The 18,937-nt window shown below is 49.0% G+C and overlaps 1 protein-coding gene across 5 annotated transcripts in view; it reads left to right on the top strand.

Moving 5' to 3' along the window:
- Positions 1-18,937, top strand: part of ZNF618 (zinc finger protein 618) — a 148,286-nt gene that overhangs the window by 54,707 nt on the left and 74,642 nt on the right. For all 5 annotated transcript variants that reach the window (XM_061479598.1, XM_061479596.1, XM_061479595.1 and 2 more), the window contains exon 2: positions 10,791-10,834. In XM_061479598.1, coding sequence (XP_061335582.1) covers positions 10,791-10,834 — 44 coding nt within the window. The remainder of the gene's footprint in view (positions 1-10,790; positions 10,835-18,937) is intronic.

The raw sequence follows: 18,937 nt of genomic DNA, 5'->3' as shown, positions 1-18,937 counted from the left end.
GGAGGGCTGTGGGATCCCCTTTGCCCTTGAGCAGTATTTGGGCAGTATGATCCCAAGGAGGGCAGTGGTGGTTCAGCAGGACCAGGGGCACTGCAGGAGCCTTAACAGGTTGAAATGTACCCAGGAAAAGTTGTTTTTTCTCTCCCCTTATTTCCCAGGCAGCCATTGGGAAGGCGCAAAGCCCCCCGCCCTCGCTGGGAGCAGCCAGGCCTTTGGGGATCCTTTGGTCTTTAATTTGCTCTTGATTTGGGTTTCTTTTTAATTTTCCTTTTCTCTGTTTTTATTTATTTGAATCGTGGGGGTTGTTTGTTTGTTTATTGATTTCTCTCTGCCCGGGGAGTGGACCTGGGGATATTTATAGGATTTGTGGTCGGCTGATTGGAGTTATTTTGCGAGCAGAACTTCCAAGATTTCTACTTTAAGCCTGTTTTTTCTCCAACTTCCTTCATTTCCCCCCTTCCTTCTCGTTTTTTCTCTTTTTACTATTTTTGCTTGCTTTTTTCCTTTTTTTTTTTCATTTTTAAGGCAGACTGAGCCATTTCTGAATTTTCTCCCTGTAATTACTGCTCTTTTTTTAAGTTTGAAAAAATCACCCGCCTTTGGGAGCTTCCCCCAACCTTCCTTTTAGATCAGTGTGGTTTGACTTGTAAATTTTTTCCCTTTCCTAACTAAAATTACCACCATTTTGTGCTAGTAAAAAAAGCCAAACTGGGAGAGAAGGGAGGTGGCATCCCGGAGTTAACGTCCCAGTGGTAAATAGTTTCATTTCAACCTCATTTTAGATGCCTCAAGGGATTTTTTTTATAAGGATAAAATCTATAGTTTGCAAATGGGCACCCTTCCCCGCTGGTGTCAGCCTTGACGGGACCGTTGGCCAGTGCTGGACCTTCTTATAGTCCCGTTCCTAACACCACCTCACTGCAATATTTATCAAATTGGGTGTTTCTTATTTCTAGATACTAAGTTTTGGCGTTGGATTGTCTTGTGTTTGACAAGGATGCTGCAAGGGCTGGAACAGCTCTGCTCTGGAGCCAGGCTGAGAGAGCTGGGCTGGGGCAGCCTGGAGAAGAGAAGGCTCCTGAAGGGGAGACCTGAGAGCAGCTCCAGTGCCTGAAGGGGCTGCAGGAAAGCTGGAGAGGGGCTTGGGACAAGGGCCTGTAGGGACAGGCCAAGGGGAATGGCTTTAACCTGCCAGAGGGGAGACTGAGATGAGCTCTTAGGCAGAAGCTCTTCCCTGTGAGGGTGCTGAGGCGCTGGCCCAGGGTGCCCAGAGAAGCTGTGGCTGCCCCATCCCTGGCAGTGTTCAAGGCCAGGTTGGACACAGGGGCTTGGAGCAAGCTGCTCTAGTGGAAGGTGTCCCTGCCCATGGCAGGGAGTTGGAACCAGAGGAGCTTTAAGGTCCCTTCCAACACAAACCAGGCTGGGATCCTGTGATTCTGTTCTGAGCACTTTTCACCACCACCTCTGCACTGGGACTGCACATCTCCTACCACTGCGAACCCCTGCTCTCACTGTCATTGCACAGAGACTTATTTTGGGGTATATTAAACTGTTCCCATTGAACTTCTGCCGAGTTCTTCCACGTGGGGTGGAGATAACACGGCGAGGGCCCATCCTCTGTTGTTCATCTTCAGCTCAACTTTCTCGTCTCCCTCTGTGCTGTATCAGCCTCCAGCAGGGAAGGGCTGGATCTCTGCAGGTGGATGTTCCTGGTGGTGCCTGCCAGGGGGTTGCCCGTGGGAAGCCCTGGCAGGTCCATCAGACGTGGTGTTTGGAAGCAGAGCCCACGCGATGTGCCTGCTCCCACACTCCCAACAGAATGTGCGGAGCGGCACTTCTGTAGGAAACGTGTGGGATTCCGTGCATAAATAAGCCCTATTTTCATTCTTTTTCCATGTGCACTCGTAGCTTGTTACATATGTTGTTTTATCAACTTGGAAAAGTGCCTGCAGTGGGATTTTTTGTGTTAAATTTGATTTCCTGAGAGTTTCCTGTGAAATTGGAAACCTGGGAAAACGGGTGGATTTCTGCAGCGCTCCCGCACGGCTCCTTCTCCTCCCTTTGGATCCCCCCACGTCAAAAATAATAACCCCCTCCTCCCCCCACGCTTTCATTCCCTATACATTTATTCTTTACAAATATTTCCAGCTGTTTCTTTTGCTTGGAAGCTCATAACCATCTGTATACAACTGCTTGGTGCAGAGAATGCTGTTGTTTTGCCCGGTCACTCTTATTTTCCAGCTTTTATAATAGGAGGGTTAGAAGGAATCAGTAATGCCTTTCCTCCTCTTCACCCTCCATTTGATTATTTTTCTCATAAAGGACAGAGTGAGGAGCGAGCTGAGCAACAGGAGATGGAAAAAACATTTTGATTGCTTTTCAGTTGCTTATAATCAAGGGGTAACTCTTTAAATCCAGGCCAATTTGCTGCATTGATTTAATTCACAATTTTAATTTCATGATTGTTTTGGGGAGGAAAAAAAAGGGTTTGTGAGGTTGAGGCCTTGTTATGCTTGTTCGAACGTTGGTAGTTCTAGGTTAGAACTTGTTTCATGTTCCTTTCCTGGGTGTGCTTCTGCTGTGGGTGCTGCTTGAATTTCTCTGTGCTGCCACAAGAGGAAAATTGAAATTCAGCGCACAGATTCTGCCAGTTCTTTCAGCGAGTTCATAAAATTACTCATATGAATATTCCCTTGACTCAGAGGCTGCTGCTTACAGCCCTTAAACACGTCTGCGACTACCCAAAGTATCGGGAGCCAAGCAAATGGCTGGAGACGGGAAGACCTGGAGTCCTTCAAAGGCAATTTTTTCCTATTCCAGAAGGAGGAAGCGCTGCCGTGGCTTAGCACCCATCCAGGCTCGGGCACTTTGTGGTGGGATTGTCCCTGCCCAGCGGATTTTGGTGTTTGCACTCTCTCCTGGTGAGCAAACCCCGCGTGAGCCTTGTCCACCAGGAATTCCACCTTTTCAGTTTGAGAGGTTTTAGAAGAACTTGGAAGTCTGAGTTCCTGAGATGACGCAGATGTAGGAAACACCCCCATGTTATTAATATGACAAAATGGAAAGATCATAGAATCATAGAATCAAGAGTTTGGGTTGAAGGGACCTTAAAGCTCCTTCAGCTCCAAACCCTGCCACGGGCAGGGACCCCTTCCACTAGAGCAGCTTGCTCCAAGCCCCTGTGTCCAACCTGGCCTTGAACACTGCCAGGGATGGGGCAGCCACAGCTTCTCTGGGCACCCTGTGCCAGCGCCTCAGCACCTTCACAGGGAAGAGCTTCTGCCTAAGAGCTCATCTCAGTCTCCCCTCTGGCAGGTTAAAGCCATTCCCCTTGGCCTGTCCCTACAGGCCCTTGTCAAAAGTCCTTCTCCAAGGGATAAGATAGTTAACAGTAGGCAAGAAGTAAATACAATACAACTGAATGATTTCTGGACTTATATGATGATGTTACTATTACTATTATTTGCCTGCTTACCTGTGTGCTGCAACTTTGTCTGCCTCAGGTAAGAGTTTGGGGAAAAGTTTGAGGAAACCCAGTCCCACCGTTTGCAAAACCAAGCATCAAAAAAAAAAAGAAGTTAAAGGAAAATAATTCTTCTGCCAATACAAAGAGAATTGAAATCGGGATAAAGAGGGGCCCTGGGTGAAGTCAGGAGTGGAACGACAAGAGCAAAGGAATCATTCCTGCCTTGGTTTTCCAGTGAAATCCCGTGCTCACACCTGATCTTTGTGTGGGACTGATGAACCTGCAGCATGTTTCATCGTTAGTGTTTGATCCTGATTAGCCTTTGGGAAGCAGCACTGGCATCCCAGTGGCTGGGAGCCTGTGGGAAGGTGCGTGGTGAAAGATAGCATCAGTGGTTAATCATCCCCCATCCCACAGGGATGGGCACTGGGAGTGGAGACACTCTGCACCTCCATGGTGGGACTGGAGGACACCCCCAGGATGGCTGGACAAGCACGAGCATCTCCTCTGCTGATGGAAAGCTCCTTTGTGGTGGAAGGTGTCCCTGCCCCTGCCCCTGCCAGGGGGCTGGAACTGGATGAGCTTTAAGGTCTGTTCAAGCAGTCTGTGATCCTAGGATTCTGGGATCCTGCAGTACCATTGCCTGTGGGAATGGTGTTCACCACCTTAAGGTCTTCCTTGGCACACTTCCTGTCTGGGAGGCTGCCCACCAGCAAGAAGGGGATGTGGCCAAGGGCCTGGCCAACTTTGGGTGATGCTTTATTCCCATCTAGAAAAGGCTCTGATTTCTTTTTAGGCTGAGTAACTGTCTACAGCAGGCATTTATTTGTGTGCTTAGATATGGTGGAGATGCTCCCATGGGTGAGGTGCCTAACTGTGGTCAGCTTAAACACAGGCCAGACATGGGGCTTCAGAGGAGCTGGTGGGGAATGATGGGCTCCCTGTGTCCTCAAGCATTGAGAGTTGGGATGCTCCATCTAACACAGGGATGCTGGGGACAGGTTGTGTCCCTACAGGTCACAGTCACCTCAGTACCCTGGACCTCTCAACGTTAAAACTGCCAGGCTGGACGGGGCTTGGAGCAAGCTGCTCTAGTGGAAGGTGTCCCTGCCTGTGGCAGGGGTTGGAGCTGGAGGAGCTTTCAGGTCCCTTTAACCCAAACCATTCTGGGATTCTATGAAAGCTTGGTTTTTTTGAAAGCTTGGTATAAGTAATGCACATAAGCAGGAGTAAGGAGCACCCTCCCCTCATGCTGGAGACTTTCCTGTAGTGTGTGAAAGCCCAGATGAGCTCACTGGTCTTCATAGGTCTTTCAGTTCCACTATGTCCCTGTGCTCTTGCAGTGGAGGTGTTGAGCATCACCTGCAGGTATTCCTGGCAGGTCTGGTTTATTTCCATCCTCAGTGCCGCCGCCACCCTTCTCACCTGCTTCAAAGCTTGTCTCTGGCTTGGCCAAAGCCTCCTGCGCCTCTGTGCCGCAGTGGGGGTTGCTGCCCTTTTGTTCTGATGACCTCAAGTCAAAACCTTCCCGCTGCTCTCATCTCAGAGGGTTTAGAAAGCTCAGATGTTTGGGTTTTACTGTTGTCTTTTCCCCATGCCTCAAAGCCCTGACCTCAGCCCATCCGTGCTCTGCTTCTCTGCGCAGCAAGGCTGCAGCTGAGTAAAAGGATGAAATTCCTGTGGATGCTCACGGATAAGTTTGACACTAAAGTGTTTTCAAGCTGCTGCCATCATCCGGGAACTGAGTCTTGGTGGTGTTGTCCCACAGTCATCACGGGGGCAGTTTGCAGACCCCATAGTGGGCACGGGGGGATGCTGGACCCTTGCTGCTGGGGCTGGGCTCTGCTGCAGGACTGGAGGAGATGCCTTGGGTCAAGCTCAGATTTCGCAGGTATCTTTTTTTAATGATTATTATAATTCTGGTTGTTTCTTGAGGGGAAGCTGCAGCTGAGGAAACAGGCAGCACGTTCCTCCGGCCCAAGGAGCTAACATGTGCCCTGTTGGAAAATTCATTCCTTTGGAGGCTGCAGTTAAGGATCTGCAAAGGATGAGGACAGGACAAGCCGTAGCAGTGTAAAGCATTGTCACATTTTCCATTGTGTGGAGAATGCCCTGGCCCTGGGAAGCACCTGGGCACAGGCCCTGCTGTGCTCACCCATTGGCTCAGCATTGCTCTTGCTCCTGATAAACCTGGGGAGACATCACTGAGCTTGGTGGGAGATGAGTACACCATAAGGGTGACGTAGGGCTCTACAGTGCCAAGCTGGGCCCTTGCGTTTGCTTAGCATCCACTGGATTGGCAGGAGGAAGCTAAAGTGCTCCCCCACAAGAAAGAGTCATGAGCATATTTACGGGTCCTTTAGCCCTGCAGATGTTTCAGGGTGATGGGGGGCTTCTTTTCCTTCTGTCTGCTATTTAATGAGAATTAAATAGGAAACTGCCAACATCTTTGCTTTGTTTAGTAAAAAAAATGGGGGAAAAAAGAAAACCACTTCCTGCGTTTTCCATGGCTCTAAAGTTAATCCCAACAGACAGCTCAGGTAGGCCCGCAGTTATTTCTATGGCACGTTCCTTTGGGAGACCTCTTCCCAGTTGCTTCTCCTGCTGCCAAATGCTAATTATTTGGGTGAATTTTGCACACTGGGTGCTGCCGGCTCCTTCCTGACCTGCGCCTGAGGTTTGGGCTTCGCTGACAATTCCTCAGCTGTCTTTGGGAGGGTGTCTGGGGGAAGGAGGTTGTGAGGTCTGGTTTGGTTTTCTTTGGTTCCCCTCAGGTAAAACAAACAACTTGGCCCTTTTACAAAGCATCCACAAAGGAAAGATGTCTTTGCTGCTCTGGAGAGGAGCTGGAGCTGCAGCTGCTCCTGCACACCCCAGGTGGAATTAGAATCATAGGATCACAGAATCAACCAGGCTGGAAAAGCCCTTTAAGCTCATCCAGTCCAACCATTCCCAGCACTGCCCAGGCCACCACTAACCCATGGCACTGAGGCCTCGTCTCCACGCTGTGTGAACACTTGCAGGGACGGTGACTGCAGCCCTGCCCTGGGCAGCCTGTTCCAATGCCTGAGCACCCTCTGGGGCAGGAATTGTTCCTCAGCTCCATCTAAACCTGCCCTGGTGCAGCTTGAGGCCGTTTCCTCTTGTCCCATCCCTTGTTCCTTGGGAGCAGAGCCCAGCCCCTCCTGGCTCCATCCTCCTGTCAGGCACTTGTAGGGAGCCATCAGGTCGCCCCTGAGCCTTCTCTTCTCCAGACTGAACCCCCTAGAATTAGGGTTGTTTAGAACCCAGTTTGGGATGTCTCCCCTTGGCAGAGCATGGGTGAAGTTCAGACCCCAGTCACAGGGGGGTGGCTGTGTACAAATAAGTAAATGCATTTAAATTTAAAGCCTTTTTCCCCCTGGGGAGGGCTTTGGTGGTGGATGGGGGGTTCCTGGCACCCCTGTCCCGCACTGAGCCTCATGCCCACAGGAGCAGGTCTGAGTGTGATGTATATAGATGCAAATCCAAGCAGTTTGAATGATTGTTTTTAATCATCATTTAAGTGATCAGGCAGAAAGCCCACGCTGAAATCTTCCCAAATCTCATTTAACATTTTTATGGGTTTCAGTTATTTTTGTGTTTTGCAGTAGCTGTTGAAATGTTGGGGGTTTCTCCCAGTATAGTGTAGCCCTTTCTATAAACATAGGTTTCTCGGGTCAGTTGTACATCTGCTTCCCTCCTCATTTTTGTCACTTTATGCTGTTAGGAGATGTTGACTGAGACATTCCTTATTTATCACATGATTTACTTTTCGCTTACAACTTGAGGAGCATATGGCCAGAAACCACATTCTGCTTCGTGCTTTTTAAAGATATTTATTAGCATTAGTTAAACAAAACTATCTAAAACATACCCAACCCGTACAAAAGCAGCTTTAGGGAATCATATTTTGAATTGTAAATTATTTTATGTGAGAGATTGTATGGAGGATTATGCAGCCTGTGTTGCAGAGCCCCGGCTCTGGCAGGCAGATGCAGACCCTGCCCCTCTGCTTTTAATTATAAATGAAGAAGTCACTGAATTAAATTACCTGGGTAAACCAGCACACAGGAGAGTTCTCTTTGCCCTTGCTAAAGAGGCTGCTTCATCGAAAGCTGCTCCGACCCATCTGGGCACGTTCTGGTTGCTGGTGGCTAAATGGAGATTTCCAGCAATTCACTGCTTTGACTTGCTTATAGTATTTGTAGTCCTTAAATACCACTGCTTAGAATTTCATAGAATCACAGGATCCAAGACTGGTTTGTGTTGGAAAGGACCTTAAAGCTCCTCCAGCTCCAACCCCTGCCACGGGCAGGGACACCTTCCACTAGAGCAGCTTGCTCCAAGCCCCTGTGTCCAACCTGGCCTTGAACACTGCCAGGGATGGGGCAGCCACAGCTTCTCTGGGCACCCTGTGCCAGCGCCTCAGCACCCTCCCAGGGAAGAGCTTCTGCCTAAGAGCTCAGCTCAGTCTCCCCTCTGGCAGGTTAAAGCCATTCCCCTTGGCCTGTCCCTACATCCCTTGTCCCAAGCCCCTCTCCAGGTTTCCTGCAGCCCCTTTAGGCACTGGTGCTGCTCTAAGGTCTCCCCTTCAGGAGCCTTCTCTTCTCCAGGCTGGACCAGCCCAGCTCTCTCAGCCTGTCACAATGCCATTATAAAAACTAAGAAATAAGACAGGAAGGAGAGATCAGGCCAGGCAGAAACACACAGAGTGGGGAAGGTAAGCAAAAAAAAAGAAGTAAATAATAAATTTGCTTCTTGGCCCCGTTAGGTGCTGTGCAGTTGGTCGGTGCTGGTCAGGAACCGCAGAGGCATCAGTCACCACATCATTTATTTCCAGCAATTCATTCATTCAACTCCAAATACAAATATGAAAAGGAACACGAAATGAATTACATGCATGATCCTTCACGGAGTGATTCTTGCGTTGGGTTGGGCGGTAAATCACACCAGAGGCCCCAGCTAACACGTGTGTCTAGCCAGGAGTAAAATATGGCATCAGGACATCGAGATGCTTCATATTTGGGGAATATGATCCCTGCAGGACGTGTTCCCAAAATTAATTTATCTGTATGGAAATTCTTTTAGATGGAGGATGAATAACTTTGCAATCGCAGACACCTTTGAAAAGTTGAGGTTGGCTCCGTGTTTCCCAAACTGATATATTGGGTATTTTTGGTAATAATTTTGGTTTAATATCAATTTAGGTTTAATAGTAATTTAGGTCTAATAATAAATTAGGTCTAATAATAATTTAGGTTGAATACTTCAGGTGCTAATTTTTGGTAATATTTAGGTACCGCTCGGTGGTGTGGCTGGAGTGGTCCTAGAGGTGATGTGAAGGCAGCGTTGAGGTTGTGCCTGTAGCTTTGCACTTGTGGCTTTCAGGAGCTCTCATCCAGGTGACCTGCGTATTCCATGGGTGATTTTCATGTGGAATTACAAGTTCAGGAGCCTGAGCACTTTTCCTGCCATTGGGGAACAGGGTTTGCGGGGTGGGTTGTGCAGGAAGCTCTTTGAAGGGACGGGAATTGCTGCATTCCCCATCTCTAGGGGTCTGGGATAACACCGATGCCCCGCGAGGTTTCTGCCCTGGCTCTGTATTAAATCTCCATTTTCCTACTTTATTTTTTTTTCCCTTTTTTTTGGTACACCCAGATCTAATCTTCTAGAAAATGCCCCGAAGGTTTGAGCAATCTCCCAGTTGCAGGAACCCATAAAGCTCCTTTTTGAGGGTTTTTTTTCCATTGTGTAACCATGACAAATCATTAATTTTTGATTGATTGCTTTGAATTATGGGTGCTCTGACATCCTTTCTGTAGCTGAACAGCTGTATAACAAATGAACATATCAGTGCTCACAAAAGATTGGAGATCTAACAGAAGCAATTACATTGTCAGCTCCTCCCTTCTGGCTTTTACCAGGCAATGGAGGGAGGAAATTTTTGAGCAGAAATTCCTCAAGTGGCTAACAATAATAATAATCATCATCAAAAAATTCCTTTCTGTAATTGAATTAGATTTTTATCTCTTCATTTCCAGTGGATTTCTCCAGCCTTCAGCAGCCAGGATGAGTCTCAGCTTTGGGCAACTTGGGAGAATCCCTTTGAACAAAATTTCATGTGAAGAACTCAAAAAAGAGAAAAATGAAATTGCAATTTTTGGTTGCTATTCCTTTAAGATTCCCAAATTGCAGCAGTGCACTAACTGTGACCTCCATAACTTTTAAATTAAGAATTTATGCTGGCTTGAAATTTATGAAATATTTCAACATGAAAGAAAGCCTTTTTCCCTCAGGAAAATTGAGCAATAAATCACAGCGCTCTCGATTTACTGCCCTAGAGCCAGGCAAAGAGAGGAGGTTTTCATTCCTCCCCCCTTCATTCTGAAAAAAAAATAGCAAAAAAAAAAATGTAATCATCGAAGACAGCTTCGCTGCTGTCCTCCCACTCTCCAGAATTTTTAATTTCAGCTGTTTCTGCTTGGATTTATTTCCAATATTCCTGCTCGGCTTTTCAATTTCCTCAGTTATTAAATTTTAATTCAGTGCATTAGCATTTAAATTAAAAAAGGGTTTATTTTATCGAAATCGCTGGCTGGCCCCCATCCTGCTGCACATGAATTGCCTGGTTCTGCCATTTGCACAAAATGTGAAACGCAGCTCATATCTTTTAACTTGTATTTGCACAATTTCAGAAATAAAAATTCTGGGTTTTGGAATAATATTGGCTTTCCAAGGAAGCCTCCCAGTGCAGAGCCGGGGGAAGGAGGAGACAAGGAGGAGCCCCTGGTTGCTCCCTGCTCAGCCCCCTGGAATGGCTCAGAGGGGCTCGATTAGCAAACGCCTTGCTAATGAAGGGAGGTGGCCCCTCTGATCCAGCAGTGGGGCTTCGCCATCCACCTCGGATGGGATCGGCTCTTGGATGTCCATCTTGGCTTGGACACAGCACTGGGCTTGGCTATTTCTGCCTTATTTCCCTGCCGCAAACTGCATGTTTTTGCATAGGAGGGGTCATTAGACATTGGTAAAGTGCCCTAAAATAACTGCAGGAGAGTAACGAGGGGGAATCCGCTCCGGAAGTCACCTCTGTGATGGGGCTGCATCCAAAACCCTGCGCCAGGCCCCTGCACTGGGGTTAAGCTCACAGTGTATCCCACTGCACCGAGCATGGGGCACGCGTGTAACTTGGAATGGGGAAAAAACAGGTATTTGGGTGCATTGTGCTCGCAGGAAGGATTCAGAGGGTGGTGGTGCCTTTCTGAACCGAAACAGCCTCATTTTTTGATGTCTTTTGCCCCCTTAGGCCGACGAGAGCAACAGCAGCGGGCGGAGGAGCTCTTCCAGCAGGTAGGTGGATGTTTGCTCTGCTGGGATGGGATGTGGTGGCAGATGGGGCTCTGCTGGGATGTGGGTCTCCATCCTGGGAATGGGTGGCAAAGGGTGACCACACGGGAGGGATGAGCTGGAGCTGGTAGAGCTCAGTGTCCATACACCTGGTTTTGGATTTTGCTAACAAGGCAGATGTGAGAAAGGTTAAAGATTGCTCTGGCCTTGGGGCTGCAGGAAGGTGTGGTTGGCATGCAGGATGGAGTGGAACAGGTGAATCCCCCAGCCCATGCCCACACTGGGTACAGACACCAACAGAGGATGGGGTTCTTGGATGGAGACCTTGGGCTGTGCTGTGGTGTGTGGATGAGGACCCCCCTGCTTCCATGCAGGAGGAGAGGAGAGAGGTGTCCCACCCCCCAGTCCCCTCTGATCCTCCTAAGGGATGTCTTTGCTGCGTCTCACTCTGGTGGGTGCAGGACATGTCAGGCTCCACGTGGGATGTGCTGAGGTTGGGTCTTGCCCTGTGCTGTAGCCTCACCCGCTATGGCATCATCATCTCCTGCTGATGCTGTAGGACACCTTAGGTTGCAGGGGTGCACTAAAGATGGTTCTTCTTGGTCCTTCTCCATCTTTGTCTGGTGGAGTCAGTCCAGAGCTGTGACAGTATGGAAGAAGGAGCAGCTTTAACTCCTTGGCCAGGCACAAACTCATGGTAGCTGGTTTCCTCTACAGAGCAGTGATGTGTCGAGTGGTGCTGGGGAGGTGATGGGAGCCAAGAGCAAAGCACTGCTTTGGGGATATTCGCATTTACCTGGTCCCACATGTGCTCAAAGCTGATTCCTGTTTGTCTGCCATCCAGAAGTGAAGTGGCAAATTCACCTCCTAGGTTCAGAAGGTTTTGTGTTAAACAGGTGAAGATGTAGGAGGTCAGAGGTGCCAGGCTGGAAACAGCAATGCTGAAGATGTACCAGAGAGGGGAGTGTGTAGCCTGGGAAGGGGATCAGGCTGCAGCATGGAAACATCCATGCGGGTTGGAGAAGAGGGTAGAAAAGTCAGGGAAGTGCCATCACGTGGTGAGATGATGCACAACTTGTTGGGAGAACCACCGAGCACCTCAGGCACATTTGTGGGTTACATCAGCATGGATGGGACACAGTGGACAAGAGAACACCAGAGCCAGTTCAGCTGCCATGGAAAAGAGCCATCATGGTATGTGGGGCTGGCAACACCTCCATCAGCATCACCTGCCCATTCCTCAGCAGAGGACACAGCAGCATGGGCAGCCCCTTAACACTGCAGTGGCACAAGCAGAGGAGCTGTGATGGTGTGGCAGAAGCCACTTATCCCCACACTGGTGTGATCGGCGCAGAGCAAGACCACCACTGGTGCACCCAGACAGGGTGTGCTGGCTGCTGCTGCAGGGCTGGGCACTGCTCTCCTGCTTTGGCAGGTCACCAGCACTGCATGGAGCAGACCCTGGTGAGACACGAGACTTTTCAGCTCTGGGGCCCCAAGCACAAGAGGGACTTGGAGCTGTTGGAGCGAGGCCAGAGGAGGCCATGGAGATGCTGCGAGGGCTGGAGCAGCTCTGCTCTGGAGCCAGGCTGAGAGAGCTGGGCTGGGGCAGCCTGGAGAAGAGAAGGCTCCTGAAGGGGAGACCTTAGAGCAGCTCCAGTGCCTGAAGCGGCTGCAGGAAAGCTGGAGAGGGGCTTGGGACAAGGGCCTGTAGGGACAGGCCAAGGGGAATGGCTTTAACCTGCCCGAGGGGAGCACCATCACTCCCCTCTGGCTTTGCCTGCCTTCTCCACATCTGGAGCTGCATTTCACTTCCTCCCTTTTGTACTGCCAGTGATAGCATCTCTCTGCTAAACCTTTGCCAGAGCACCTTCCTGATCGCTCTGGAGACTTGGAAGTGCTACTGAAGTGTTATCCCTCAGGTGAAACACATCCTCCCATGTTAAATGCTCTCTCTTTCTTCCAATCTCCGAAATGCTGCTGTGAGTCATCCCCTCATCTCCTGCTGCTGGATGTGCACTGGGTGCTCCCCCCCACAACACCCCTGGTCCTTACCCGTCATTCCGGCCCCACTGCTCAGTGTGACAGGGTGAAATTACCCTCATCACATGCCACTTGTGGTACAGCAGCACTGCCCCGTGTTGAATGGTGCCTGCTGGGTTGGGCTCAGCAGCAGGGAGCAGTGCCAGCGTAGGATGTCTTATGGAGAGGAAAACTCTTGTCCCAGTATTGGGGTGGCTCAGCAGTTCTCACTCTTGGGATTCTGGGAACTAGCCTGAACTAAGTGCTGGGAGGATGCCTGGTCAAGGAGAAGCGAGCCAGGCATCTCATCCTGCCCCTAAATTCCTCATACTGACTTCTAACTCAGGTCTGCAGCACTCTCCAGAGGGTCTTACAGAGCAGGTGGGTCAGTGCATTCTACATGTGGGAGCTGACCCTCCAGGGTGTCCCTTGTGGATGTTCTCTCTCCCTGGGCTCAGCTCAGCACCCGAGCATCCTCCTGGAGCTGTGGCCTTCCTGACGGCAGGTGCCCCAATTCCACTGAGCTCCCAGTGGGGCAACAGAACTGCATCCCATGGTGGCTGCCGCTTTGTACATCCATAGAGGTGCTGGGCTGGCCATCACCTTTTTCTCTTAGAAAAGTAGAAACAAAATCCACTCACATCTGCCTGCCTGCAGAGAAGATGGTCAAAACCAGGACAATGACCAAGGCTGTTGAGGAAAAATTAAATAGAATAAAAGTGCAGTACTTGGAGAAAGCTGTGTCAGTGGCTGGAGGCTGAAACGTGGCTTTGACAAAAGATCTTTGGTAGCTGGAGATGCCAGCTAGATGTTTTTCAGAGTTGCTCTTGCGTGGAACTTGCAGTAGTTGCAAACCATTGAGGAAGCTTTTAAAGATTAATTTGCATCAGTATCAAAACAAAAGCAAAGTAAGTTTGCCAGGACACCTTTCTGTGTGGCATACTCCAGCATTCTTGATCAGAAAGCGGTGACCGCAGCATTGGGTCAATCCTGGTTTTACTTATTTATTGTATTGAAGTGGTTTTATTCTGTTTCAAGTGGATGTTTCAAGCTCTGAAGATGCAGGATTTGTATGATCTTCTCACCCCCACAGTTGTTTGCTGCCTTTGAAATAACACGGCTCAGCACATGCAGCTAAGAGTTAGTGGTGACAGATTGTGCTCACCATTCTCCTGCCTTATTAAGTGCTGTGTGGTTCCTGTACTGCACTAATGCTTATTAATGGGAACTGTTAAAAAGTGAAGAGAATTATTAGGAGCATAGAAAAAGCCCTTCCTTCAAGGGGGCTGGAAGAGAGATGGCTGTTTGCCTTGGAGGAGGTGACAACTAAGAGACAACCTGACAAAGCTGTGTGTGTTTTTGAACACTCCAGAAAAGGTAGATCAGAGGCTTCCTTCTTCCATTTGCAAGGGAAAAAGAGACAGTCGACAAAATTAAAAGGCAGCAAATTAAAGGCAGCAAAAAGGCAGGATTTTGCCTTGTGTGATGGGCAGTTAGTGTTGGAGCGTGTTGCCAAGAGTTGGGTGCTCGAGTGGGGCTTGGAGGTCTCAACTGGACAATGGCATCAGGAGGTGATATGGGCTCCTGTGGATGAAGCACATTGCCTGGGGACCAGTGACCTTGCTCCTACCTACTGGGAAGTTTCTTGAAGCTTTTTCTGAAGCCCCTTCTGCACATGGTGAACCAGGTTTGGTTTCTGTGAGTGTCTGGGACAGTCCTGGAGGGCTCGGCAGGACTAGAGCATGTGTGGGAGCAGCATCAGGAGCTGCAGAGCTCGGGGTAGTCATTGGGAGTTGTAAAACTAACTACTTACCAGTAATTAATGTCAGCATTCAGATGGTGGGCTCTGGATCCTGACAAGAAATAATTGAAAACCCAAATGTGCAATTATGTCTGACAAGCAGCGTGTGCTTTTCTTGGTCACCAGAGTCTTGTGTAGTCATGTGTTAGACACGGTTTTATATAATTATTATTGTTTATATGGTGGGTGTCAGAGGAAGGAAGAATTTGAGTTTCAAGTCCTCTGTTGGCTATTTATTTTAAAGTCATTAGATTTGTTTTCAGACTTAACTACACTTAATGTGCGAGACTCCTGCTGAATAAATCAGACCCTGATATAGGAACTGCATCTGTTTGCAGAGGGAACGGAGCCAGCTGGAAGCTCAGCTCCGTCTGCAACAGGGCTGTCACCAGCCGGGAACCCGCTCGCAGCACAGATGTAGCTGTGCAGAAAAGCAGGCTCTGCTCCCAAGAGGAGCTGAAATCCCAGACCTTCTGGGATTATGAGCTGGCTCTGAGGGCATGGATGGGTCTTAACTTCATTACAGCATTAACAGCTCTGTGGGAGAACCAAAGAACCATAGATTGGTTTGTGTTGGAAGGGAGTTTAAAGCTCATCCAGCTCCGACCCCTGCCACGGCCAGGGACCCCTTCCCCTAGAGCAGCTTGCTCCAAGCCCCTGTGTCCAACCTGGCCTTGAACACTGCCAGGGATGGGGCAGCCACAGCTTCTCTGGGCACCCTGTGCCAGCGCCTCAGCACCCTCCCAGGAAAGAGCTTCTGCCTAAGAGCTCATCTCAGTCTCCCCTCTGGCAGGTTAAAGCCATTTCCCTTGTCCCAAGCCCCTCTCCAGCTTTCCTGCAGCCCCTTCAGGCACTGGAGCTGCTCTAAGGTCTCCCCTTCAGGAGCCTTCTCTTCTCCAGGCTGACCCAGCCCAGCTCCCTCAGCCTGGCTCCAGAGCAGCGTCTCTATGGCCTCCTCTGGACCCCACCAATCTGCCAAATGCCAGAGCCTCGGTGGGCTTTGAATGGTATGAGGTGGGAAACGTCCCTTTCTGGAGCCATGAAGTACTGAGAAGTCATAGCTATAATGTCTTCAGTTACCAGGAAATTGTTTTCCATGGGTCACTCTCCTGGGCACCTTGGGCTTGTTCCGAGAATGGTGTGGAGCCTTGTAGCTTGTTTATGTTAAGCCCCTGTGTATCTCCACAGCAGGACATCTGCCACCTCATTTGTATCACTCCCCAGCTGCGGAGTTTTCCCAGTCCCAAGGTCCTTTCTCCTTTTCTGTCCATCTTTTCCTGTTGCTTGTTTTATCCCATTCATCTCGTGCTGTGCTGTGCCGCACTGCTGCTGGCAGGTCGCTGCCATGGTCCAGCGCAGGCTCATGGACCTGTGGCCATTTGCAGCCAGTTGTCACTCCCTCAGTCATTTCTTAGTCAAGCAAGGCAAACCTCTTCCACCGATATAAATAAACCCTTAATCTATTCTCTTTGTTTTTCCCTGAATTTCTTTGTCTCTGTTGACATTTCCACGCTAGGAAATGTGAACACGCCGGCAGCTATTCCATTATCATCTTATATTTCGTTTTTAACCTGCATCATTTGTATGTCACAGTTTTTATCTGACTGAAGTCTTTTAGCTTTTGGCAAGCAGAGCGCATTTGGTTTTTGTTGGATAAGCCAAATTTGGTTTGTATTTGGTTAGACTTTCCTCTTCAAACCGTCCCCAAGATATTCCTAATAAGGACTGGAGGGAATTTGTTTTGCTAATACCTTAGGAATTCTTTGTGGCTCTTGACTATTGTTCTGGTTTGTATTTTAATGTTTCAGGTCTAGAGGAGAGGCAGCCTGGCTTGGTTCTTAGTTCTCCTTTTCAGAAGGATTTGATGCTGTTGAGCATCACTATGCAGTGAATGCACCATGAAATTCCAGTTGCTGCCAAGAAAGGTTGTGTGGTTTAGACCAAGATAGTTGGAAAAATTAACTATGCTGCTTTTGTTTCTTTGCACAATTAGTGTGATGTCCGCCCAAATCTTGATTTGGAGCAAGAGCCTCTCAGCCTTTGAGAATTGCACATCCCTCCTGGTTAGCTTCAGCTTACTTGGTCACTTTAAAAGTGATCAGTGTGGCTAAGAAATCTGCGGCCAAGAGGAGATCCACCAGCGTTGTGAAGAGCACCAGCCAAGGACACAGCCTATAGGACCATGGACAAAACAAGTATAGATTTTTGAAGTAACACTTGCAACGCAGCAGTGACCTTAAAGTCCTTAAATCATGAGGTTCACAAGAGCATATTGCAGAGGAAGATGCCCTGAAGCTCCAACCAGTTTCTTCTTTCTGTTCTTCAGCAAGTCTTCACTCCTCTACCCACTGATGGAGGAAGGAGTTCCCATTCCCTAAAATAACTTCAGCGAATGAGTGAACAGGTTTTTCCTATAACATTTGCTTTCAGAGGTTAAACCCACACTCTGAGAATACACAACCTCATCTTGGAAAGTGGGAGTTGTGAAGAGAACTGAAATCTCTTGGGGGAACAGGAGTGACCGTGAACTCCTTGTGACCAAGTGACAGTTTGGGTTTCAGACACATGCAGCAGGATCTGCTGCCACAGAGTGTTATCAAACTTCATCCTGCTCCAGTAGCCGTGCTTTGAAATGCGGACACGTTCCCAAATGTCCTGGAAAGAGTCAAGAATTAAAAGCCATATTTTAGTGTGTATAAAACATACATTAAGGAAGTATGGTTGGTTTGCTTCATTCAAGAGGCAACAGAAGAGGTATTTTCTATTCTATGAAGATAAGATTCCCATTAACAGGATCTTTTTTCCAGCAAACCAATGGAGGGAGGCAGCAATCCACACTGGAAACACAGTGCCTGCTTTGGAAAACAGTTACTCAGATGAGGGACCCACGAATGTGATGGTCACTCCAGCACTTTATGCACCAAAATCAAGACAACCCTATAAGAAGCACCGGCTCAAGCTGCAGGTGCACTTTTGACAGAGGAGCAGCTCTGTGTGCGGTGACACAGGAGGTTGAGTGGGATGAGTAGGTTGGTCCCTTTGGCTTTCAGGCTATGAGGGAGTATCTGAAAGCCGAAGCAGAAGGCATGGAGACCACAATCATAGAATCATAAATCCCAGCCTGGTTTGTGTTGGAAGGGACCTTAAAGCTCCTCCAGCTCCAACCCCTGCCACGGGCAGGGACCCCTTCCACTAGAGCAGCTTGCTCCAAGCCCCTGTGTCCAACCTGGCCTTGAACACTGCCAGGGATGGGGCAGCCACAGCTTCTCTGGGCACCCTGTGCCAGCGCCTCAGCACCCTCACAGGGAAGAGCTTCTGCCTAAGAGCTCATCTCAGTCTCCCCTCTGGCAGGTTAAAGCCATTCCCCTTGGCCTGTCCCTGCAGGCCCTTGGCCAAAGTCCCTCTCCAGGTTTCTTGTAGGTTCCCTTTAGGTGTTGGAAGAAGGAAGGTACTCAGCTGTAACACTGGAAAAAATCAGTTCCTTCTTTCTTCTAACCCTGAACTTGAAAATCTTTTTGCCTGGTAGTGTCCCTTGAGATCTCCCTGAGGAAGGTCACTGGGCTGCTCCTCTGGTTCCTGACCTGCTCCTCCTCCCTCCTCCTGGTGTACAATACCTATGCAGCTGGGCTGCTCCAGGGAGCAAATGACAGCTGTGGGGAGGTGGTTCAAGGCCACCACAACTGATTTATCAGACAAGCAGATTTTCAGTGCACATCTTCCTTTTTCTGTCCCTGCTTGTATCATCTCCATGTAAAACAAGAATTGATGTGTATCTATGCTGTCTGTTCTACTTCCTGTAGCTGCAGTCATGGCAGGAACCCTCTTTAAAACCATGGCAGCATCTAGAAATTGAGCCCAGTTTCAGGCTTCCCCCTTTTTTTGCTTCCCTTCCTTTCTGACAGCAGAGGCCTTCTGATTTAGCCTGGGACCAGCCAGCTGGGTTCTGCAGAGCATGTTCCTTCAGGTGCCCACTGCATGGTCCTCATTACTGTGCTCTTCTGAACGTCTTTCATCCTGCAGACCAGAAGAGTGAACCAAGGACTGTATGAAAGTGTGTTTCAAGGTGTAGGTGGACACACATCTCTTGTGCTGGGTATCACCATCATTGGTGTTACCAAGTCTGTCTCTGGTTCGTCCAGCTTGAGTGGTGTCCAGGAAGACCCTGAAGATGCTCCACGTTTGCTGCTGGAGCGGAAGAGCTGTGTTTGTAGGTGTTGGTTCACAGCAGGGTGTCCTCCTCCACCTTTGTTTGCTTTTCCTCTCCTTTTGAGGAGAAAACACAC

This window comes from Pezoporus flaviventris, unplaced genomic scaffold (genome assembly GCF_033815535.1).
Source record: "Pezoporus flaviventris isolate CSIRO_AGI_PZ_B2104156 unplaced genomic scaffold, CSIRO_AGI_Pfla_v1 ptg000154l, whole genome shotgun sequence".
Taxonomy (NCBI): Eukaryota; Metazoa; Chordata; class Aves; order Psittaciformes; family Psittacidae; genus Pezoporus; species Pezoporus flaviventris.
The sequence above is the reverse complement of the archived record's forward strand: the minus strand, read 5'-3'. Positions and strand labels throughout refer to the sequence as shown.